The sequence below is a fragment of the Chelonia mydas genome, chromosome 1 (genome assembly GCF_015237465.2).
Source record: "Chelonia mydas isolate rCheMyd1 chromosome 1, rCheMyd1.pri.v2, whole genome shotgun sequence".
NCBI lineage: Eukaryota > Metazoa > Chordata > Testudines > Cheloniidae > Chelonia > Chelonia mydas.
In genome coordinates, this window is record NC_057849.1 from 309394419 (window position 1) to 309420502 (window position 26084).

The 26084-nt window shown below is 41.3% G+C and overlaps 1 protein-coding gene across 3 annotated transcripts in view; it reads left to right on the top strand.

Annotated features, from left to right (window-relative positions):
- PLXNB2 (plexin B2) overlaps positions 1-26084 on the top strand; it is a 331712-nt gene that overhangs the window by 265387 nt on the left and 40241 nt on the right. For all 3 annotated transcript variants that reach the window (XM_043550501.1, XM_037889000.2, XM_043550504.1), the window contains 7 exons: positions 3786-3878; positions 5953-6034; positions 10550-10722; positions 13700-13848; positions 16522-16630; positions 23793-23929; positions 25021-25191. In XM_043550501.1, coding sequence (XP_043406436.1) covers positions 3786-3878; positions 5953-6034; positions 10550-10722; positions 13700-13848; positions 16522-16630; positions 23793-23929; positions 25021-25191 — 914 coding nt within the window. The remainder of the gene's footprint in view (positions 1-3785; positions 3879-5952; positions 6035-10549; positions 10723-13699; positions 13849-16521; positions 16631-23792; positions 23930-25020; positions 25192-26084) is intronic.

Genomic DNA, 26084 nt, shown 5'->3' on the forward strand with positions numbered 1-26084 from the left:
TCTCAATGTATGGATGAGATGATGGTTTAGGGGGAGAGATTTTAGGCTTATTAGGAACTGGCGAATCTTTTGGGAAAGGAGGAGTCTATACAGATGGGCTCCACCTAAGCCAAAATGGAACCAGACTGCTGTAAAATTAAAACATTTATAGAGGATTTTTTTAAATTAGGGCTGGGGGAAAGCCTCATAATGACACTATATAAATCCATAGTTCGGCCATACTTTGAATATTGTGTGCAGTTCTGTTCACCCATCTCAAAAAAGATGTATTAGTATTAGAAAAGGTGCTGAGAAGGGCAACAAAAGTGATGAGGGGTATGGAACAGCTTCCACATAAGGAGAGATTAATTAGACTGGGTCTGTTCATCTTAGAAAAGAGGTGACTAAGGGATGGGGGGACATAACTGAGGTCTATAAAAACATGAATAGTGTGGAGAAAGTGAATAGGGAAATGTTATTTACCCTTTATATAACAGAAGAATCTAGGCTTTTAAATTCTGCACAGATTATATTTGTGTGCACTGATTTATAACGCTACATGAAAGCGGTCTTGGAATATAAATATGTGCCCCTAAGCATCCATTTGGCTAGTAATTTGCAAAGTGATAGTACTCTAAAAGTTAAGCTCCAAAAGTTAAGCAAGGGCCAAAAATAGCAGTGGTCCTAAAGGTGGCTGGCATTATTTATTCCTACTGAATGAAGTAGGAATGAAGCTGGATGAAGGAGAAACTTTATTCACTAAAAGTTCAGTTGCTAAATAGGGACCATATTCTACAGTGATCTTGGCGTAAACCTCCCATTGACGTCAGGATGGATCAAGGGTAGTGTGTGGTCCTAGTTTTGTAGATGTGACTCATAGATCATAATTTGGCCACTTGTGCAGAATGAGTTTGATACCCCTGCCAAATGAGTTTGATAGGGGGTGCCTGGAATGATGAAAATTTCAGAGCTGGGGACCTGGCAGCCACCAGAACTTTTTTAACCTTTTTCTTGTTGGTTAGTACCCCAGTGGATATCCATTATGTTTCTCCTGGATTGCCTATTTGAGGTGTCTCTGCAATGACAAATGACAGGTCCCTCAAGGGTGAAGGGAGTTTTCCTTTGTTTGTGGTATTTTGAGGTGCCAACCATTATAGTGAGTTTTAATATCTCCATCAAAAATAAGAATGGAAGAGAGGTGCATTCAGAAGAGAGATGAAGATTTGGGATCTCTTTAGTTCTTATGGCTGATGCCTGTTTATCTCCCAGTGAGTGAGGAGAGAGGATACTTTTGAAAATGCTGTTCATAATTGTTGTAATAGGCTAGGGATGGATGAATCACACACCATATGATTTTTATTTTGGATTCTTATCTGTACCAAACAAGTTCTTGACCTGGGGACAAATGCTCCTCACTAAATGGAGCTCGTGGTGGAAGCATTTGTTGAAGAGCAAACAATGGATCCTTAGGTTGCTTTAAATAGGGGAAACTGCTGTTTTTCTGTCTCTCCCTTTGAAAAAATTCAGTAGGATGTTAAAGTAAATCCAAGCTATTACAGTACCTCAGGGGAAAACTGCTACCAGAACAAGCAGTTGAGACAGGTGCTGAATTGGGAGTTGGATGCTGGTCAGCTGTTTTACTTTTAAATTCTAAGAGAAAATTTAATCTGAGCACTCAAAAGCCAGGCAGGTTTTCACAATGTGAAGAACTGAAGGCTCCACATTAAAGGTGTGCTAGATAGCCCTCACATACAGTTCAGTTTGTTTTTCCACATTGGAATCTTGGATACAAGATTCTCCTGTCTGGATGTGCCATCCTCTTCTATAAACATTCATATGTAAACCACTGGTCAGTGTGTGTTGTCCTATATGCTCAGCTCACAGAGGATTCAAGTCTCTGATAGTCCTCAGTTAGGCAGCTTGGTTGTTTATCTCAAACTGTAGAGATGCATTTTAGTTCTGGAGGTGCCTAGTTCAGTCATTGGTGTCAACCAAGATAGCAGTCATCGCGTATATGTAAACATACACCATTTCCTGGGTTGTTCTGTCAGGAATGTGAGAGGCTGAAATACAGCTTCAGCAACATAATTTGAAGATTATTGAAAAAAATTATTGTGTATTGTAGTATAAAGTGGAGATGAGTAAGGAAAGTGTCAGGCAATATTCCTTTAGAAAGAAGATCTCTGATGAAATTTAGCAATTGGATGAGTATAAAAATCTTGTACAACTTGGAGTAAGGCAATCCTTTGTGTGTCTTGGGGTTGGATGAATGGTGTCTGAGGTGAAAGGGTGGTTTTTAGAGCTAGTCAGGAAATTATTTTTGCTTTTCTCAAAATTTCCTGTAGTGAAATATTTGAGGAAATATTTTAAGTTAGAATATTCTTTAGCAGCTTCTGGTGGGGTTTGTTTTTGTTTTTTTTTGTTAAAAAATACAGTCAGTGGAAAGCAGACACTTCAATGAAAATTCATTTTGTCAAAAATCCAATTTTCTATTTAAAAAAAAAACAATTTTAACAGAAAACTTTAGACCACCCTAGAGGCCTTGTCTTCATGGCTTTGATGTTTAAATGCGTTGGTCAGGGCGCCTTGTTTTTAGTTTCTGTAAATAAATCTTGTTCGCTATATTGAAGACATTTTGATCTATTCAGCAGTGAAGTCCTGGGACATTCTCCTGCCACTGCCTTTATTTATTTATTTAAAGCTTCAGGAGAAGCCTTTTTGGAGCTTTGTAGCCCATTTTCCTCCCTTGATAGCCCATAAGATCTTGTTATGTGGAGGAAAAGGTCCTTCTCCCTTAATAATATTACAATGCTCTTGGGATTTGCAGTGGAGGGCATTGCCTCCTGTGTCTGTCCTCACACCCAGCCCTTCTATGAATCTTCTGGTGGATGAAAGACTGTCCTCTCCAGCTCTCCCCATTTTTGTCATGGATAAAGGACAACAGGAAGAGAAAACCATTGCTGCTTCTTGCTACTGCTATTAGTTACATAAGCCTAGTGGCCCCCAAAGCTAGCTATCACTACTGCTTTTGAGCCACAGCTACATATAAAACAAATTTGGGCATCTCTTAGCCTCAAATTATTTGGATGGCAGCAGCTGGAGAAGGTGGTTTACCTACCCTTGCAACAGGACTGGAGAGTTGAGTAACCAAAAAATTGTATAAAAACATTGGAAAGCATCCATCTTGTCATGTACCCTGGAAGCAGAACCTCCCAGTGCACCATGAAGATCCTGATTTAAAGGAGGAGCAGGCCATTGAATGAGGTCTCAAAGTCCTCCAGAGGCATCAGAAGTGAGGGAGGACCGCTCCCTGCTGAGGCAAAGGGAGTAGTGAAACTTTCTGGTTTCACACAAAGCTAGCAAAGGCTGGCTCCAGCTTCACTTGGAATTCTCAGGTCAGGTTTGTGTAGTCCCATGATCACTGTGCAGACAGAACCTGCCTGCTTTGGTTCATAAAACTCCCATGAGCCTAGAGAATGGGATTCACACAGCTCTGTTGACAACACAGCTGATGTGGGAAGGCATATGCTGGATAACTTTGAATTTTGTTCTTACTTGCTGAAAACGAGTGCTAGACACTCTCGTAGCTTTTAGTTGTGCCTCTCTAAAGCTTGGCCTTTAAATGGAGCAAGTAACAGATGATGTTGACACTATCTTTAGCTTTTGTTTTCACATGATGATTTAATTGGTTAGCTTTATACATCTGATCTTATCCCTGTCAGTGCTGAGCAGCATATTGCTTATTTACTTTTTATTAAGCTCAGTGGTACTGTAAAAATTCTAAGCTGACCATTTCTCTTGTATAGGGAAGATCTTTTAAGATTGGAAATGACCAGTTTGAATTTGAGGCTCCTGTTGACAAATCAGATGATGGAAATTTCTCATTCAAAACCAAAGAGGTAAATATTAAAAAAAATTGTTTCTTTAAAAAAGATATAAAATGTTTTGTCCTGTTGTAATACAGAGTATGTGCACGCGGCTGGCCCTCAAAGGGGAGAAACCCTAATTACAGACCTGTAATGGAGGTTCTTCTCCTTCGCCCAAAGGCAAAAGCCTACAACTTTTGGAATTGTAGTTCCTGAATTCCCTAGTCTTTTTTTCTTCCTGTTAGCTGTGATTTCAGCATGTATGCAGCTCATGCATTCATTAAACTGTGCCTATGGAAACTCTGGGCCATATGATTTTGATTCAGCTTGGTCAGCCTGATCGAATATTGGACTTAGAGACAGGGCTCCTGAATTCTTCCCTGCCACTGACTCATTGACCTTCTTGTGATTTAGTTTCTCGGTCTGTAAAAATTTCACCGTTCACTGGAATTAAGTGCACTCAGTCTCTGGGTGCCTTTTCAGAAAAGAGAAAATGTATGCAAAGTTCTATTATTCTGCTTACCAAGTTATAAATTAGGCTTATAGACTTTATCCTGCTCAGGACAACGCCTGAGTAAATAAGCTGAAGGCCTACTAGCTCACCTCACAAGATTTTTATTTTTTTTTTGAGGATTGATTAATGTCTATGCAGCTGTTACACTGATTTATATGATAAATGTTTTCTTCTTCGTCTCCCCCACTTTTTGAGGCCTCATATTATGACCATCTTCTTTTAAATACAAGTATGATTTGTTTCAGAGCCTCTGAATGCTAGTCCTTATTTAGCCAGAGTGTGTATAGTTAGGGAGAGGGAGGGCACTACACGGTTGAAGAAATATCAGACCTTTCCTTAGCACATTGAGTGATTATGCTATATTGTCAGGAATAATACATCCTGCTGGCTTGGGAAGGAAGAGTTTAACACAGGGGTGGGCAAACTTTTTGGCCCAAGGGCCACATCAGGGTTGCAAAACTATATGGAAGGCCGGGTAGGGAAGGCTGTGCCTCCCCAAACAGTCTGGCCCCCACCCCCATCTGCCCCTCCCACTTCCAGCCCCCTGACTGCCCCCCTCAGAACTCCCGACCCATCCAACCTCCCCACACACACACACACTCCTTGTCCCCGACCGCCCCCTCCTGGGACCCCCTGCCCCTAACCACCCCCTATCCGACCTCCCCTTCTCCCTGTCCCCTGACTGCCCCAACACCCATCCACCCCCCTGCCTCCTGACAGGCCCCTGGAATTCCCACACCTATCCAACCCCCGCGTTCCCTGTCCCCTGATCACCACCCCCAGAACCCTCGACCCATCCAACCCCCCCTGTTCACCATCCCCTGACCACCATCCCCAGAACCCCCGACCCATCCAACCCCCCCGCTCCTTGTACCCGACTACCCTCTCCCAGGATCCCCCTCCCCTAACTGCACCTCGGGACCCCCCCCCATCTGACCCCTCACTGTCCCCTGACTGCCCAACCCCTATACACACTCCCGCCCCCTGACAGGCCTCCCATGCCTATCCAACTGCTCCCCGTCCCATTACCATGCCACTCAGAGCAAGCAGGAGCTGGAGCCAGTCATGCCACTGTGCTGCCCGGCAGGAACGGCAGGCCAGAGTGCAGGCAGCCCAGCAAGCTGAGGCTGCGGGGAGTGGGGACAACAGAGGAAGGGCCGGGGGCTAGCCTCACTGGCCGGGAGCTCAAGGGCCAGGCAGGACAGTCCTGCGGGCTGTAGTTTGCCCACCTCTGGTTTAGCAAGTCTAAAGCTGGCAATTTCAAGGAGTTACTGAAACTCTCTAAATGCAATATGCTAGCTACTTGGATACTTACCTCTAAATATAAATCAGATCATGAAAATTGATGATCCAATGGCAACTCAGTACTGCTCTCCATTGACCCTTCTAGGTTCTGATAGCTATGAATTAAGTTAATTACCAAAAGTTTCGCTCAATACATTTGACTAAGAGCAGAAACAGAGCATAGATTTGAAATGTTTTAGATGCTTTCTGAATCCTCATAGATCATGTTAAGAATTATGCGACACAAAAATTAACCTTCCAGAATTAAAATAAGCAGATGCAAATGTCTTCCTGTGTCATCTTTTCCAGTTTTCCTATGGCGCAAATGAAACTCTACCACTTAATCTGTTCATTAAAACAGATAAGGTCAAGATTGACAGTAAACTCATGGGTAAGTATGAATTATGGGACTCAGGGGGAGTGAAATTACAGTAAATTGAGATTTATTCCCATAATAAATTTTATCTTCATGACTCCAAGAATGTTACCGTCTCAAGTTTTACTGGTTTTAGTAAAGCATGTAATTAAATGACAGGGCAAAAGTGTTAATACAACTGCATAAATTAAATGTCAATGTTGATAACATCTTTAAAGCTTTATATATTTAAAGTTTTATATAAAAAATATCTTTAAATCTGATTCTGCTCTGAAAAGCAACTCTTTTAAAAATGGCATTGTGAGGTTCCCTTGTTATATCTCAGTAATATGATAGCAAACTTAGTCCCTTCCTGGGTAAAAAGGTGGCTTTTCTTACTGTCATCTCTACAAACCTCACCAGGGATCTGAAGTCTAAAACTGTGTTCTGGCTCATGCATCGTCATCAATGATAGCTTCTGCAGTCTTCAGTTTGGTTGACAATGAAAAACCACAGAAGTATTCTGTGGCAACAAAAAGTATGCAAAGTCATGAGCCCTGCCATAAATGGCTTTTTCATTTAGTTTTATTTATTTATTTATTTATTCCAATTTATGATGGCACAAAAAATGTCTGTTAAATCTATGGTCCTGGTCTTGTAAGCTAGTAGGTGCTGGCAGAGCTCCAGTGAAAACAATGGGCTCCATGTGGGTGCCCTGATACCCCACCTCCCCCATAACAGTTCTCAGATTAAGATCTGCAAACACTTTTTACCAGATATAGTGCTTGTTACTACGAGTCCATATGAATGAGACTAATGTCACTCATCAGTAATGTCCCCATGCAGATAAATATCTTTATACATTATTCCTGGTATATAATAATATTTAAACAGTTTAATTTTGTATAGGCAACACAGAAGCAGTGGAGTTTGAGTGATTACCCTATGTTGCCTCTGCATGGCTGAGAGCACTTGTTAACTCGTGCCATTTCTTGTCCTCTTATGGGGAAATCACATTGTAACAGTGCAGCATCAACATTTCCATTCCAAAGAATTATGATGTTATAAATCTAGAATCTTACAGGATCTGGTGCAAAAGAAAAAAAAAAAAAAGGAAAGAAAGAAAGAGAAAGAAAAAAGGAAGCAGTGTTATTATTAAAGGAAAGCTCTTGTTCAAATACACATCTACAATAATCACAAAGACTGAAAAATACTGGCAAAATGTCTTTTTTTTCTCTTTTGTATGAATGTTTTTATCCAAATTCTCCCTTGCTTTAAAATTTCCTTACCGTGTGAAGTCCATAGCATAATGGTTTTTAAACATCACATTGCACCTTGAAAGGAACTGACTTTGGAGGAATGGACTTTGCTCAGAAGGTACTCAATTATTTCAATTCCAGCACTTTTGAACTCTCCAGTAAAAAAAAAAAAAAAAAAGCCTCTTCTTTGTACAACACAAGTGAATACTAAGTTATGATAGCATGTTAAATCTCAGACCACTGGGGGTTTTTGAACAGTATGAAATCCAATATATCTATCCCTTTCATTTTTTTGTCCTTGTTACCAGTTACTTCACAGCTTGGATCTAAAGGTGATGGATAAGTCTGAATCTAATGAGTGGGTTGCTGCTCCTATATTTAATGACTTAGTCAGGGAGTGAAGGATTGTTTAACGCTTTAAGACTCTATCTTTTCCTGTCCCTTTCACACCTCTGGGTGTGAGAGACTTCAAGATGTTGCTGTGCTGCCTTTGTTTGCAGAGAAAGGGAGCGAGACTCCTGTTCTAGCCAATGAAGGATGACGAAGTAATTCAGTAAATATGTTCCTTTGCTTTGTCAGGTTGTCATGTGGTGGTGTGGGTGGAGATTGTAGGGTGTGTGGAGGCAAAGGGAGGAATTAACAACCCCACTTGTTAAAGTTCCTGTGCAAACTATTACCAGTTTATGAGTGCTGGATTAAGAAAGCAATCTGTTACATCCTGCAAATTATGTTCATGTTTGAAGATGTGGGAAAAGCTTTCCCTGCTGCAGCCTGTGCTGTCTGTTCCAAGGATAAAGGGAAGTGTTAATTCTCTTGTTAAAGTGGGGTTGTCAGTCTGGCACCTTTTCCCCAGCACTAAATTTGCTTTTCTTTTAAATTGCAGAATGAATGAGTAAATAAATACTGTTTAAAATGACTCAGTGACTGAGAGGCTCCATATCTAAGTGGTTTTCAGACCAAATTAGCTAGGTCTACAAGTAAAAAGAGACTCTCCTCACCCCTCCCATAACTCTTAATACTGCAAACTCAACATGAAATCTCAGTCAAGTTAGGTCTTTTCCTACTGTTTCATCATTAGTAGTAACAAGGGTCCTGCAGCCCACCGTAGGCACCCACCGACCACCAGTCCAACCCCATTACATTGAATGGGTTCACACTGGTACAACTGGTTGAATTATAGAAACTATCATTGATAGTGCACAAGGAGTAAAATCCAGCTCTTTCACTCTCAACTGTATTAATGCTGCACAGTAATGAAAATAAAAACTGTCATTGAAGGCACCAGCTGGGGCTCTGAATAGACGCAGCAAGCACATCTGCTGTTTAGAAGGTGCTGTTTTTAAAAAGGCACTCTCCAAGGAAGAACCACACTGACGTCATTCAATGTACATGTTGCAGAGAGACTGGCTCTACTGGGCACCATTATATTGTGCATGCCTAACAAAGACATCACTGCACTGCTGAGGACAGAGAGGGAGAAAATGTGTTTTTACATTACTATTGAGTTAGAAAAGTAATCTGATATGGTAGCCTCTTGGAATTAGCATTAAAAACCTATTGCTGTTACTTCAGTGCCTAATTGCTTATTATTAAATTAAGTATCTTCTGTTATTCTTTTCCAGTAAAGAAAAGTGCACTGAAATGGTAGAAGTTGGAGAGTGATTTAGCTGGTGCTCTACCCAGAGTTCTAATCCTCTAGGAGCTAAAGAAGGGCAAGTGCATGCCCTTTTCAGTCAGACCTTTTGAGGATGGACTTAACCTATGCATTCCAAAAGCAGCCATTCTCCTCTCCCTCCCAAACCCCCTTGCTCAGCCTCCATTCAGCAATGTTTACTTGCTGCACTTCACTCTAAGGAAGTACCTTCCTCCAGTGCTTTCATTAATATCACTTGGTAAACTGACTAGCAAGAAGAAAGATCTCTACAGGATTACTTGCACTGCTTACATACCCCTTCTGTCCTGAGATGGTGTGGCACCTCTTCAATCTATCCAGTTTCCACTATAGTAGCTATCAAGTGCATGTCCAAAAGCTGTCTTCCAAACCTGGGCTTTTCTCATGGTGCTGTAAGCTTGGCTGCGTAGCTAGGCTTGAGCTTTACCTACTAAGGGTGATTTTGTGTGCTGATTATGTATCACAACAGAGACTAAGGGCCTATCTCCGTGGTCTTGGCAAAGCACATTGAAGGGGTATGATTTGTAGAGCACTCTGTGCACTTTAACATAAACTAGGTACATTTTAGTTTGTGCCAGCAGGGTCTATACGGAGCAGTTAGAGCGGTTCTATCCTTCTAATCTGTTTTGCTGTACTGCACAGACAACCCTAAGGTCTAAGGTAAACTTTGCTTCCCTAGGACTGTTGCTGCATGGTTCACTAAAAGGAGCACTGTTCAGTAGCTAGCCAGCATGACAGTTGTGCTACAGTCTCTATGGGATGATTGGCTGTGTTAGTTGCTAGGTTACACGCTGGGATTTAACTGCATTTTTTGCAGAAGGGACAGTGCATACTTAGGGGGTGGCAACTCAGAAGGAAAAGAATTGAAAACCATGAGACGGTTCACGTACTAAAAGGGAATAATTTTAAGGCCAGGAATAAATTAAGGAGAACTGCCTTGGTATTCAAAAACGACTAGATTGCTTCCACGGAGATTTTTAAAGTGTTGGCTTTGGCCTAGAAAATCCTGAATGACCTGGGAGCACCCTACGTGAGAGACTCTCTCTCCCTGTGATACACTGATACATTTGTGATCAGCAGAGGTGCTGATGCTAGATCACCCTCAATACTATAGAGGGGGCCTTCTTCTTGGGAATTTGGACTCTGAAATACCCTCCTCTCTTCTTCTATCGGAAATAGCCTGGATTTTTAATAACTTTCAGTACACCTGAAAGGCCCGTTTGTTTCAGCTGGCCTTTGAATAGATGTATAGGCTGATGTACGGGGGTTGTAGTATTTGAAGAGCTACTCCCTGGTACAATGGGTGAACAGATTGAGCTGTATTTGGATCTTCTAATTTTAAATAATTAGTAGGTTGTTCAAAGCCTGTGCATGGAAGCTTTTATTGTGCTAAATTGGCAGAAAGTAAATAAGTAAATAGAGCTTCTTGGTTCTCAATAAATACCTTTTATGTAGTTAAATACACTGTGCTCTGGGCAGGATTGGCCTATTGAATGGGAAGACTCTGGCCACAGCATTACGGTTTTTCTTCCCCATCATCTTGTTAAAAGAGAGCATATCCTTGAAACAATAATTGGCTTGACACTGCACTTGTACATCTTTTTATAATTGTCATTTTAGTGACTTTATACAACTGCTCTTATGGCCGAAGTGACTGCAGCTTGTGTCTTGCGGCTGATCATGGCTACAAATGCGTCTGGTGTGAAGAAGAGGGAAAGCCAAGCAAGTGCATTTATGAGAACCTGTGTAAAGCTTCTCCTACGAACACATGCCCTCATCCCGTCATTACTCGGGTAAGATTGTTTTTTCTGCCTACCAATGTATTGTCTTTTCATGAAGAAAACATTGCATACTGAAAAAAGCGTTTCTCAAAGCATTTAAGTAAGTTTTTAAATTAGCTGCCAGGAGTTGGTATTGGCGTGGTGTGTCTGCAAAGCTTGCTAACAAGAGAAATCTACCACAATGTACAATGCTAGCAGTACTTACTTAAACATGGTGGTTGGTACCAGGGAGTTAGCATGGTTTACTTGACCAGTATGGATTTATCCTTATCTGAGCTCTGTGTTACCCAAGCATGCTGTAGAGCACACTCTACACCAGTGGTCTCCAACATTTTTACACCCAAGATCACTTTTTGAATTTGAGGGCAACCCAGGATCTACCCTGCCCTTTCCCTGAGGCCCCACCCCTTCCCCAAAGCCCCGCTCTACTCATTCCATCCCCCCTTCTCCGTCACTCGCTCTCCCTCACCCTCACTCACTTTTACCAGGCTGGGGTAGGGAGTTGGAGTTTGGGAGGGGGTGCGGGCTCTGGGCTAGGGCCGAGGTGTTCGCAGTGTGGGAGGGGGCTCTAGGCTGACCCTGGGGCAGGGGGTTGGGGTGCAAGCTCTGGGAGGGAGTTTGGGTGCAGGAGGGGGTTCCAAGCTGGGGCAGAGTGTTGGGGTTCAGGAAGGAGTGCGGGGTATGGGCTCTGGGAAGGGGGTCAGGGCTGGGGCAGGGGGTTGGGGTGCAGGAGGGTTACAGGGTGCTGCCTCTGGGAGGGGTTCTGGGTTGGGGTTCAGGGTGCTGGCTCCAGGAAGGGGGCTCAGGGCTGGGGGTTGGGGTGCAGCCTCCTGCCGGGCAGCACTTACCTCCGGTGGCTCCCAGTCGGCGGCACAGCGAGGCTAAGTCAGGAGCCCTGTCTACCCTGGCCCCGCTGCTCCCAGAAGGGACCCAGCATTCCTCCCACCAGTACTTCCTAGGAATTCCACTTCACACACGTTGTCCCAAAAGATCAATCGTGTCAATTGTATTGTTCAACACGGTCTTTTTGAAGTTCACATGATCTCTCAGAGATTGCATTAATTCGTATCTTAGAGAAATTACATATAATTCCACAATAACACATACACAATTGCATTTTTAATCCAATGAACCCCAGAGGTATTAAACTTAATTCAGTAATGTTTATCTTAATTCCAGGAGGTTTGTCCAGGATATTGTCATCTCTGTCAAAACGTGTGTTTCAAACTGCACCTGTAGCCTGCACTATAATTGTCATTAGTCTATTGAAGCAGATCTGATCACTGGGTCACATGTGCTTCCAAGCCATCTGGGTGTGGGTGAAATCTAGTCACTCTTTCTAGTTCTGGGAGTCCAGGGCATGCTTCTGGGCACAGACCTCTTGTCTGATGCCTTTTTGGTGATCTGGGACTCCTCTGTTCACCCACTCTCGACCCTGAGATCAGCATCTGAGACCTCCCAAGAACTCTCCCACCAGAGTTGCTTACACATGCTCCCACCAACCTGCACATAGGCTGTGGGTGCTTTGGGTTTCTCAGTTAACTCCTTCAGGGACAACATGGCATGAAAACAACGAACACAGGCTTAGCAAAGGAATTTCTTATCCACATTGACTTTACTGTTGGAGCACTCAAAAGTTGTAGATCTTTGAAATGAACAAAAAGCCGTGAGATACATCCTCCCTTAGACTAAGCTCACCCCTTCTATGAAACAGTGGTTCATCAGTGTTTCAGGCCTGGTTGAGTCCCTCCTGCCCTCTGCTTCCTGCAAGTTCGTATATGTAGCAAATTCCTATATGTCGCGTCCCTGCACAGAGCAGAACTCTGCTCTTACGTAGGGCCTCAGTTTCCGCGCTGTGGGTTCCAATGGTGAAGGTCCATGTCCACCAGGCATGCATCTCCCCATCTAGAAGGACCACTGTTGCATGAGGATGGGCTAGTAGTGTTGTTCAAAGTTGATAGTCCTAGTTCTTCAGTGATGGTCCTTCAACGAGGTATTAAATGCCTTCCCCTGCCAGGGCAGCTGTCTGAAATGCAGTACAATGGGCTCCAGTTCTCTAAGATTAAAAATCTGAATGGGCTTTCTGGAACTCCTACACAGAAACTGCTAGACAGGTGAATTATCAAAACGTTGGAAGGTTCAGATAAGTGTTCAAATTCAGATGCTTGTCTAAGCTGTGGAAATCCACCTCTACCCTTTTTGGTCCTTATTTTCAATCACAAATATGATCAATAATGTTGCTGCCTCTCATCTGATACAGTAAGGAGGGATAGCAGGTTAGCAGAAGCGTCTGTGATAGGCCTCTGTGCACCATTCGTTGTGTCCCAGAGTCTACTGGGCATCTGATACAATCCTCCAAAGCAGAAATGATTACAAAACAAAACAAAAATATACATGCACACAACAGGAAGGATAAATGCAAATGCTCTTGAATTAGCTAGAAAGGCTCTCCAAAGTGGTGTGATTCAACCTAATAAGTCTCAATACATCATTTAAAGAATGTGATATTCTGAAAAATAAGCACAACAAAATAATAAAAAGGATAAAACACCAGCCAGGAATTTTGTATATAATAGATATAGTCTGCTGGGGGGGCTTTGTTGTAATAAACTGTTATAGAATTCTATGTTTGCAGTTATATAGCATGTTGGTTCAGAGGATATTAGAGAAACAAGTTGGGTGAGGTTCCATGTACGTTTGAAAGCTTCTCTCTTACCACCAGAAATTGGTCCAATAAAAGATATTACCTAACCCATCTTGTCTCTCTCATAGAATTGTATTGCTATTATAGATTTCAAATCTACAACAGGTTACTATAGATTCTGTACTTTTAACTAAGCATGTAATTTAAGAGGTTTCTTAGCCTCTTTTTTATGAGGCCTATGTAAAAAACACAACACCTGTATTTTTAACAGACTGCAAGGTGTTGTGGATTTAAACCATATGTAAGAGCAGCACCATCATTATAATTTCTTTTTTCCCCTCACAGATTGAACCAAAGACTGGGCCACTAAGTGGTGGAATCCTTCTGACCATAATGGGATCTAATTTGGGTATAAAAGCTGAGGATGTCAAAAGTATAACCGTGGCAGGCACAAAATGTCTTTTCAAAGAGAAGTTCTACTCTGTTTCCACCAGGTACTTGCTGATGTTTTCTGTGAGAGATTTTAGAAAAAGGATTTCTGTGCAATTATCAGGAAGTATTCATACAAAGAGGCAGTAATACAGTGTTACCTAAAATTGTTAGTACTGACATCTCTCTCAAGATTTATACAAAACCATGTTATATAACACGGGTAGCCAAACTGTGACTCGAGACCGGCTCTTTTACCATTAAAGTGTCGCTTGCAAGCCCCACACTCTCCCCCATTCTCCGCCTTCCAGACTTGGGGGGGGCCGGGGGGGGGGGGGAAGCTCAGGACTTCTGCCTTGCGATGGCATGGTGAGGTAGGGGCTTCTGTCCAGTGGGGACAGGGGGTCTCAGGGCTTCAGCCCTCCCGGGTGCACCTTCCAGGGTTTGGGGCTTCAGCAGGAGTGGGACTGAAGTCCCAGCTCCTGGCAGGTGTGCCTTAGCTCTCAAACTGCTGAAGACTGTACGCGGCTCAGAGGGCCAGTAATTTTGGCCACCCCGTTATATAACGACTTATATACAGAAACAGATTTGTCACATTAAGAGTGCATTTTCAAGCTTGTAATTGATTTTTTTGGTTTGAAAAGCTGTCCTGAATATTTACTACATATGTCTCAAAACTATCTGTTTGTTGTTTAAATTAAAGGCATCTTAGCTATTTAGCCCAAGTCTTGTCAAACAAATAATTTCAAGATGAAATCAGTTTTGAGATGAGCTGATGAAAAGTGCTATGTAAGGAATAGGTGGTGATATTAGTAGAAGCAAGCAATACAATTGACCGGAGATGACTGATGATAATTTTTTATATTTAAAATTATGCAGTTGAAACTTGACTCTCTTTTGGGTTATTTTAACTGTATTACAGTAACTCCTCATATTTTAATCTGTTTAAAAGGAACTTTTGAGATGTTTAGGTAGTGGCTAGTTTTTGAGAACTCGGTTAATGGATTCAGATGTTCCGGGCTTTTCTACGCTGCCCCTTAGTTCTAAGTGTGGGGGTGGGCACTGCTATTCAAACTCGCATATTCTGAATGTCAGGCAATGTAGACATACCCTAGGTCCCAAGAATCTTGAGAATAATTTTTGGTCAGAACAGAAATCTCTCTATACACCAGTTTCTCAATGGCTGTTTTTACACTTATCCACGCATGCAACATCACCCTCAGATGCACCTCTTTCTTTCCCATCCCAAAGTATTTGCAGAAGCATCACAAGCACAGTATAGCCATACAAGAATTCCCCCAATGTCCTTGGTTTTGTGCCTTTTCTAAAACTTTGATTTAGACACTTGGAGGGGAAGCCAGATTTTAGGTGATTGTATCCTTGTATCGCAGTAATGTTTCTACTTTGCTTAGCTCTACCAGTGTGGTAAAAGGAATGAATGTATACAACTTGCATACTTTAATTTATTTATAAATCTAGGTGTGTATAAGGGTTGAAAAAATAAGGTATTCAAAAAACAATTTAGAACATATGCCTGTAACTTTCTTTTCGTGCCACTTTCCATTCTCTTTGCACATTGTTTTGTGTTTTACATTTTTCCTTTTTTGAAGATTTCTAAAGCATCCAATCCTTCCCATTGTTTCACCTTTTCTTTAGTAAAATGTTAGATGTTTTAGGAGACAATATTGTCTATTTAGTAGAAAAGAAGAGAGTATCAGGAGACCTGGGTTCTCTTTTTAGCTCCACTATTCACTTAATGTGTGACCTTGGACAACACACTTTCTTTCTCTCTGTTTCCCCGTGTAATATAGAGGGATACTTCTACTTACCTACCTCTGGAAATGGATTGCTGATTCTCAGATTAAAGACACTATTATACATCAATACAAACCCATTTAAAAAAAAAAATCCCTGTTATCCTGCCACTACTAACAGCACCACTGCATATTTTATATTATAATGACCACTTCTCTCTTTCAACTTCTAGTAGGTGAGACATTTTGCAAATTCTTCTGAAGGTAACATTTCCTCTCTGTGCCTGACAAGAAGACATAACTTTCAAGGATACATAGTTTTCAAGTCAAAATTATGAGGAACTGAGTGCAGGCTCCAGCAGCAATACGTAAGCCAAGGCTTACAAGAATTTGGAAAATTTTGTCCATGTGCCAGGACTCCGACAGATAATTCTGGAGTAATCTGCTGTAGGACTTGACAACCCTTTATTTAGGTCCTAATTTAAGTACATTATACTGGGAAGAGCGATTCTGATATTTAATTCTTAATAGACAATAGTACATTGTTTAAAGAAGAATAGCAATTATCTCAAGACTGAAAGAACCAAAAAAAGAGAGAGAAACTTACCAAGAAGTGCTCTTTAGTGTGCTACTCGATTACTAGTGTGAGTTTTATCTGTCAATAGTGACCAAAAGTCACTGCCATTCAATAGCTGCTTAGTAGCCACTGTGTAGAGTTGGCGGTCCACAACTTTGGTCCTAATGGATAGAGGACTGAGCTATCCTCTCGCATCCTTAGGGGATGGTCTCTTCATGACAGGTTGAGGTACAGTGAGATATGGTGAGGAAGCTTGCACTTCTTCTTGTGCTACATATGGTAGCTAAATAAAGACTTCAGATTCTAGTGCTGTCAAAGTGATGCCTTACGTGTGCGTTAAGATTCACTTTTTTCAACAGATAAAATGGAGAAAGTTATAAACTTACAGGTACACTATTTCTGATTAGGATTGTGTGTCAAGTTGGAAACGTCTCAAAACCCTTACACGGTGAAATTGAAGTTGATATAAGTGGAAAACGAGGTAGCTCAACAAATGAAGTACAATTTACATACCAAGTAAGTATGTTTTATAAGTGTTCTACATGTTTCTTGTTTTTAATTTACCATTGGGACAAACAGAAGTGATTGTATTTTATTTCAGAAACAGAAATATTGGTCTTTGCTCATTCATGTGTGTTGGAAAACACACTCAAAGGTTTTAATATATAATAGAAGCAATGAAGATCCCTCTGAACAGCAGATACAGAGCCTTGAAATAGGACAATGCTGTCCACAGTTCAAATGATGAAAACTATGGTAGAGAAAAAGCATCTGTAATGAACATAGGTACTGTGTCAGTGATGAACAAAAAACTCAACATTGAAAAATTAGGCATTCTTTAGACATGGTAATTGCACTAGTTTTTTTCATCAGTGTGTTTAGATTAGCCAGTAGTCTTAATCATGACAATTAATGTGTAGCCACTGAAGAATAAGTAATGACGCTGCACATTTTAATTTAGTATTTTTCAACAAATTGTTTTGTTCAAAAGCACGGCATGCTTAGAAATAAGCAGTGCCACAAACAGCATGATGTGCAGCACATTAGACAAGCTATTTACTTTGATTTGTCACTATACTGAAGGAAAGTCCTCAACTGCATCTTAATTGCTGTGCCCAGTGTGGTGCTTAGTTGCAGTTGTTGCAGCTTGTGGCTTTAGTAGCCTGTGTTGTAGATTCCAGTGGCTTTAGTTGTATATGTGTGGGCACTAGAAGATAATGTGGATCTGTTATAATGGAGAGATTTAAATAATCCCATTATCAGATTTGATAGGTTAAAAGTAAAGCCTGTAAAACACAGCATGTAAGGGCTGGGTTTTACTCCTTACTGCCTCTCCTCCCAGGCAGTTTTAACTTTCATGCTATTAACTCTTCAGAAACGCAGGACAACAAATGTGAGGTAAGAAGTGGGACCCAGCAGTGGAAGGTGAGCCAAGTCTAAAATGGCAACCAGTGGAGCAGGGTAGGGTCCTTGTAGAGAGAAGGCAAGTCAACTCACTGTTTCCAGCACAGCTCCTCCTCTCGCTACCTGTAGATCCTCTCTTTCTTGGTCCACTCCTTTGCTCCCACTTTTTACTGCCAAAAGCCCCCCCACACTTCATATATCTCATTTTTCCATGAAACTTCCCTGCATTGATTATCGCTCTCCTTACCTAGATATCTCCACTAGTTCCCAAGACTGCCATATCTCATCTATCTCAGTTGTAATATAAAGGTTTCTGGAGCAGGGATTATATCAGTAGAGCATAAAAGGGATGAGGGCTTCACAAGAACTTATTGTGCTGGGTGGATTTTGCCATAATTGTACCATCCTTCTAGCTGTAATGCATTCTGTGCTAGATTGTGTGACAACACTGGGCAAAATAAAATAGTTTATTTTTAAAGAGGAGTCTTAACCAGCCTCCTATGTTTAGAAGACCTTTCTTCCCATCACCTCAGAATGGTTCCGAGCTGTTTATTAACTCCTCTTCAGACCTGAGGGAAGAGGTGGGCAGCCTCTACTCTTTAGTACTAAAAGGAAAGAGAGACTCTTTAACTGCTTTGCCTTTGCTCCCGAGGAACCTTCTATACATAGACGTTAGCTGAGCAGTGTGTCTGAAAATTCAAGACAGACGGTGTCCCGGTCTATATGTCTGTTTGGGCTATGAGATTAGGGGTTTTTTTTTTAAAGTATGATAGAACTGAGCAAGCCGTTGCTGAAAAAAAACCAATCCTGAATATGGGAAAAGAAATAATACTTGGGGGCTTCATATCTCCACCATGGCTCTACTTACAAAATGTGCAGCAATGCCAAGTAGCACCGAATCTGAAAGGGTAATGCTGTGTGCCTTAAGCTGAGATGCCAACCTCTTGTTTGGCTTGTCTTCCCTCTCTTTCCATGAGGAAACACAGACCGCTTCTGACAGCAGGAATAAAATTAGTATGTAGGTGTCACACATGCTTGCACACATCTACAAGGGTGGAATGGTCCTTTCTGGCTTCTGGAGTGGCAACAGAAGATCAAAACAGACAATCTAGTCTGTTTATATGGTCTTAAAAGCTTCTGTTTTGGCATGGTTTTGGATCTTATTTATTCATTGTCTGTGGGTAGGTACTCTACAAGAATGCTCGTCAGACTTTTTAAGTAGAAAGAAGACATTTGTTTTGTTTTAAAAGTTTCCAACTTATTCAGTATTTCTACAAGTGGGAAAAAAATTCCTCTTTTAAAATAAATACAATTTCTGCTGTGTATTTCTACAGTTATGTATTTTTACTGTTTCTTTCTTGGATACATTAACCTGCTGTTCTCCTACTGGGAAAGATGGTAATGTGCATCTGTAATCCGCTTAGAGCACCCCTAGCATGTCAAATAGATTAAAGTTAAACATTCAGTGATAATTTTAAAAAATGTTATGGTTACACAAGAACATAAGCGTAGCATTACAATAGGAAATAAATGAAATAAAAGACAACACAGACCAGTTCCCCTCTGCAGCAGTCTGTTGTACATAAAGGCTTGCATGTTGTCAAATGTTTCTAGTCTGTCTTCCCTTTTACAGCATCCTTTCATATGTGACTAGGTGCAGTAGAATTCTTTCCATGCCTTGTAAATTACTACCAACCTTTCCACTTGAAACTAACTATTAAGAGCTCTGCTCCACTGAAGTCACCAGTCCTTTTGGCATTGACTTCAGTGTAAGCAGAATCAGGCATAGGTTAACAATGACTTGAACATTTTCTGTCAGTTTTAACATAGCCATTACTGGTACAATGGAAATAAAATGCTCCTTCTAATTTCTCAATGTCCAGCCATCCCAAACCTCTGGAATACTGACAGCTCTACACGTCTTTACAAATGAAATAGCAGCACCTGAACAGCGAAAAGCCAAACCAGTTTTCTTTCCCTTTATCTGACTGGTTGCTTGTTACTATGGCAGTGAGTCACAATATCAGACTACTAAGAGTACTACTTCTGGGGGAATTCTGTGCCAAAAAATAAAATATTCTGCACACACTATTTTAAATTTCTGCATATTTTATCAAAATAACACAATATAATCATACCAGTTTCAATTATTTTGGTAATTTATTTCATAATATCTGTCAGCAAGTATGTCATTAACAATACAGACAACAAACATGATTCCCCCAGGAGTAGAGAGTTAAAGAACATAGAAGCTACCACTTTCAGCTAAAATGAGCAAATTGATTAACATAGTGACACTAAACTTGGGACAAATAATTCAACCAATAGACACACAAGCAACCGTACATACCCAGAGTAGGCAATGTACTCTGCCATCCCTTCAACAAAGCTGCTGAAAACTTACCATGAGGTATCGGAAGACATCCCAGATGTTCAAGGAATGTTATACCCAGAAATAGATAAAACAATTAAGCCAATAGAGCATCTGCCTCGCAGAGCACCCATTGCATAAAGAAGAAAAAATGGGAGTACTAAAGCAAATGGAAAAGAAGGCATCATTGTTAGTCACAGAGCCCACAAGCTGGATAAACAGCATGGTAGTCACCGAGAAGCCAGGCAAGCTATGTATTTGCATTGATGCAAGCAATTTAAGCTAGGTACTAACAAGAGCTCACAACCACATGCCTACAATTGAAGAAATATTGCCTGACTTAGCAAAAAGCAAAAATATACTCAGTACTTGATGCCAAAGACCGTTATTGGCAAGTGCTACTGCATAAGGAAAACAGCTACGGAGCCACACTTTGGACGCCAGCAGGTAGATACAGATGACTGAGAATGTTATTGAGAATCAAACATGCAGCAAACGAATATTGACACTGCCAGTGAGATGTACTAACAGGATTCGCAGGCTCAACATCATAGCTGAAGACATTCTAGTGTACAGAAATGGAGACGACATGGCAGTAGCTGTGGTAGATCACAACCACAACCTCATCTATCTGCTACAGAGAGCCAGGGAAGTAAACCTAAAATTGAATAAAAGAAGATTGACTGCTCTACCATAAACAAGACATTTGCTGACCTCGCAAGTTCTAAGACCTGACCCTGAAAACATAAAAGCAATACAGTGGATGCCCAACCTACAGATATTAAATCAGTTCAGAGATTATTAGGATATGCAAGCTGATAGTTTCTCCCAAGCCTCTCACATGTGTGCAAACACTTTCGGCAACTACTGGACGAAGTTGCGAAGTTGCATGATGGTTACCTCATCACGACGCAGCCATCACAAGTATCAGAAAGCTGGTGACTAAGTATCCAATCCTGAAATACTATGTTGTGAAGAGGCTCCTACACAATGTCAGTGTGGTGGGGCTTGGGGTATCACTCGTACAAAAGAGACAAAAATGTCTAGTCACCAATGGAAAAAAGAGACTCAAATTGAAACGCAATGTCTTGAGATCATTTTCATATGTGAAAAGTTTTACATTTGCATGTTCAAGGATGGCAAACCATTGAAGTAGAAAATGACCCTAAACCACTAAACATTTTTAAAAAACCACTGCTAGCAACCCCAAAACACCTTCAGTGTTTGCTACTGAAACTGCAGTGCTACAGTTTAGATGTACATAACTGACTCCTTATCCAGAGCAGCCTGGCAGCATGAATATATAGTAACTGAACAAGAATATGGGAACATGACAGAAATCTAGAAAACAAAGACAGATAGAAAAAGAATCAACCAAGCCAGTTATGTACTAGTTTCAAGGCAGAGACTGGAAAGAATTCGAGAATAAACCACAAGTGCTCGTGTCTGTCATTCTGTCAGCATGGCCCTACACCAGGGGAGAAGACTCACCTTCCTCTCAAGAATACTGGATCTATAGAGACAAGCTGAGCCTCCAAGTAGCATCTTGTATAAAGGCAATCGCTGGACTTAATACCAGCGTAGACCATGCAGTGGACTTATCTCCTGGGCCAGTGCCATCTGTAAAGGTTTAGGCTACCTTTGAAAATGCTCGTGCTAATGTGAGAGAAAGTATACTGTGACTATTGCTTGTTCCACTCCTGATTCTGCATCCACATACCTTTGTAGGCTGCATTGATAATACATGCTTGGCACACATGCAGTAGTGTGAGCCGTTTTCAATCTGTTTGCATCTTTACATTTTGGATCAGACGTGGATGCCATGGGAAGGGGTGGGGTGGGAATTGGGAATTAAAGGGAACCTAGAACCAGCATTACAGCAAGCCAGCCCTCTCAACGGTTGTAAAGTGTGCCAAGATCCCCAAAGCAAAAGTGTTGTGCAGTTACTAAGTATCTAACCTCTCTCCCCTGTTGGTAGTTCATTTTGATACCAGCTGTGGTATCAGGCTGCCTTCTTTTCAGATAATTTGATGCTTATTGCTATCAAACAAGGCTAATGCAATTAATATTGCAAGTACATATTGAAACCATCTCAACATTCAGCAAGAGATTTAAAAGATCTTGTACTACACCAGCCAACGTGATTGCATTTCTGAAAAGTGCTTTTCATCAAACCATGAAGACACCGGAGTGTGTTTATTGGTCCATTAAGAAACACCTCAGGAAAAATCAAGGCACCCATTTCCCTGCCTGGTTTAGCATAATGAACCCTGGACAAGCAATGCCCACTTATTAGAGATCACCTCAAAGAATCTCAGATACGCAGTTCAGTACACGCTGTTATGCCATCTCTGGTAAGCACTTATATTTGTAGGTTTCATAGTATTTAGAACATTATTTTTAATAGTTTAGTATTGAATATTCATGTTCAGCCTCTCCATTTTTTCTGTCTTTAAATTAGTCCTTTGAGGAGCTGTTAGTAAATGAGGTTGAGCTTTAGAAAAATAAGGATTAAAGTGCAACTTCTGTCCAAGTTCTGTCTTCTTCTTTACTGCCACCTACAGCAGCTCCAACAGGGATTCTTAGGTACCATTAACAGTGGCGATAGCCCTGTGGAAGCTTGCAATACCTGACTGCTACCCGTCAGGTCACTCAACCCCACCCCTCTTAGTCTCTTCTCCACTGCCCCATCCCCCTCACCACTCTTCCCTTCCCTTCTTCTTTCCATGTAGCTGATCCCCTTCTAACTAGACCACCCCAAAAACCAAAATTTTGGAACTAGCACGTTTGCAGTGATCACTTTGTTCATGGGGCTTGTGTTTCCCCCACGCCTCTCCCCTTCTCCCGTGTCTACCTTGTCTATTTAAATTGTAAACTCTTTGGGGTAGGGACTGTGCTACCGTTTGTTCAGTGCCTAACACAGTGGGGCCCCATTCTTGGTCGTCTCTTAGGCACTACCGTAATAAAGATGATGATTAATAATAATAACACTTCAAGTTCGATGCTGCACTCTGGTGCAGATACAGTCCTTAGCTCTGGTCTACACTACGGGGTTAGGTCGAATTTAGCCATGTTAGGTCCATTTTAAAATGGATGCGTCCACACAACCAACCCCGTTCCGTCAACTTAAAGGGCTCTTAAAATCTACTTCTGTGCTCCTCCCCAGCCAGGGGAGTAGTGCTAAAATTGACCTTGCTGGATCGAATTTGGGGTAGTGCAGACGCAAATCGACAGTATTGGCTTCCGGGAACTATCCCAGAGTGCTCCAATGTGACCACTCTGGACAGCGCTTTGAACTCCGATGCACTAGCCAGGTACACAGGAAAAGCCCCGGGAACTTTTGAATTTCCTGTTTGGTCAGCATGGGGAGCTCAGCAGCACAGGTGACCATGCAGTCCCAGAATCGCAAACGAGCTCCGGCATGGAGCGAACGGGAGACACTGGATCTAATTGCTGTATGGGGAGAAGAATCTGTGCAGGCCGAACTCCGATCAAAAAGAAGAAATGCTAATATATTTGCCAAAAATCGCACAGGGCATGTTGGAGAGAGGATACAACATTACCTGTTCATCACCTCATTCTCTAATGAAGGATAATCTGTTGTGGAAGATCAGTTCATAACCTTATTATTCTCATAGTTTTTTTTATTCTTCACATCCATATTGATACTGTCCTTTTCAAAATTGCCTCAAATTGAGACCCCTTAATGGGGACTGATTTTTCAGAGAAACAACTCTTTCTAAAAATCAGGCTTCCATTTAGGTGTTTCAAGTTAGGCATCCAAAAATACTAGTCATTGTTGAAAACTTAGTCTGTAATCACTAGAAATATAAATAATTCCATTGTAAAGTAAAAACTTAAACCCATGTGTTTAATTAGTTTGTTGCCATTTCTTCCTTACAGCAACCTGATCCTACAGGAATAAGTCCAACAAAAGGCCCCCAAGCTGGTGGGACCATCCTTACAATCACTGGGAACAATCTGGAAACTGGTTCCCAGAAAGATGTTAGCGTTTTCCTTGGTGATGTGCCCTGCAACATGTACGTATGCAGCACTTAACTTCCATATATTGACTTGTACTCCACTAGCACCAGCTGAGATCAGAGCCCATCTATGCTAGGCATTGTGCAAATCTATTGTGAGAGGAGATCCCTGCCCCAAATGGTTTACCATCTCTAAACAGATAAGATAGACATAGAGTGAGAGAAAGGAATAGAACACAGAAGCGGTGCAAACACAGAGTGATGGTTTGTGAACATTAAGTTGGTGCCATGATTTTGTTTGTTCATTAATTTTTGGGGTAGGTTTTTGGTTGTTTCTATTTATTCTGTGAATCACGGGGGACGGGTGGGGGAGGATAGAAGGTAGGAGGGCGTTAGCTATAAGAAGGCATTAAGGGATGGGGTGGGAAGAGGGAAGGAAGCGCTTGTCTTTAATTTTTTTGTGAAGCTTTGCCCTTATTAAAACTTGTCACTTTGTGACAGTAATACAGAGTAGTACAAAGCCTTCCCTCAGCCCCCCACCATTCCCGGCCATGTGGCCAGGGTAAACTGCAGCCAGGAACCAGCCAGAGAATCCAGCAGGTAGGAATAGCTACAGAAGCAGCCAGAGCAGGAACCTTCAGACAGAAAACTTTCTGAGTTTTGACTGGACTTTCTCTGCCCTGTACTGATTGGTTGTTTGTTCCAACCCTCTCCATCCCCCTCCTCACAATCTCTTCACCTCAGGTCACTCAACCCCACCCCTCTTAGTCTCTTCTCCACTGCCCCATCCCCCTCACTGCTCTTCTCTTCCCTTCCCTTCCCTTCCCTTCTTCTTTCCATGTAGCTGATCCCCTTCTAACTAGACCACCCCAAAAACCAACATTTTGGAACTAGCACGTTTGCAGTGATCACTTTGTTCATGGGGCTTGTGTTTCCCCCACGCCTCTCCCCTTCTCCCGTGTCTACCATGTCTATTTAGATTGTAAACTCTTTGGGGCAGGGACTGTGCTACCGTTTGTTCAGTGCCTAACACAATGGGGCCCCATTCTTGGTCGTCTCTTAGGCACTACCGTAATAAAGATGATGATTAATAATAATGCTGGTAATTTGAGCCTTGTTTCTCCTTTTCTTTCCCCTCCAATTTCCAGCACTGATTTTGGTGAACAAATAGTTTGCATCACAGGACAACATGACAAAGTTGAAGAAGTTCATGTAATGGTGCAACACGGAAACACAAAGAACAAATTGGATAGTTTAATGTTTGCATATAGCAAAAATCCTACCGTCACTAAATTCTTTCCAAAAAATAGCTTCAGCAGGTAATGAAATGTTTCTATTATAATTACGTTCATTCTTAATAGATATGGGGGTGTGGTAGTTTTTCTTCATATGGAACTATTTAAATGAAAGTCAATATACTGTGTCTCTGCAGAAAGGTTAAGTATATGAGTCTGTACATTTTTTCCCAAACCATTGCCAACACATTTTAATAATGTATTCTGTTTACCTCAAAACTTTAATAATACCTTTTTCAAAGCTAAATCTTGAAATAAGAAAATTAATTAACTTCTTTTAAAATACAGATTTCTTAAAGGAAAAAGAAAAGAGTTGGAGATGTATTTAAGGAGAACGTCAATCTACCCTAGTTTTACCTTGCTTTTTAAAATTAATCTTATTCCCGTTAAAGCAGAAGTCATCACCTGATACATAAAGCTGTCAAACTGTCTGTGTCCATCCATTTCTGAAACATGGCTTGCTCGGCTATTAATAAGAGTTGATATGATGGAAATAAAAAAGAATAAATTATGACTTGCCGGCTTTGTTCCAGTAGGGCAAGTAGTAGCTGGTTAAAAAGCACAGTTGGAGTTCAGCAGGGTTTTTAAGAGATTTTGTGTGTCTGTGTGTGTTGTTTTTTGTTTTGTTTTTTTTAATCTACAGCCAAACTGGTGGTTTCTCTCTGAGAATTCAGTTCTTTCTGAAAAGAAAAATACCGATAGCCTAAACATAAAAGCAAACAGGAAATCCCAACATGATACTTTGAACTATTTGACAGTGTACCTGTATAGAAGTCCTCCCAGAATACTCCTCATTTCAAGGGCTCAGGACAAAAACTGTGATCTTTACTCATGGGCTTCAGCTTCTTAATGTCTTAATCTTGCTGCCTAGTAGAGGACATCTTGGTATTTTCATATCCTGAGAGATTAGAGGGAAC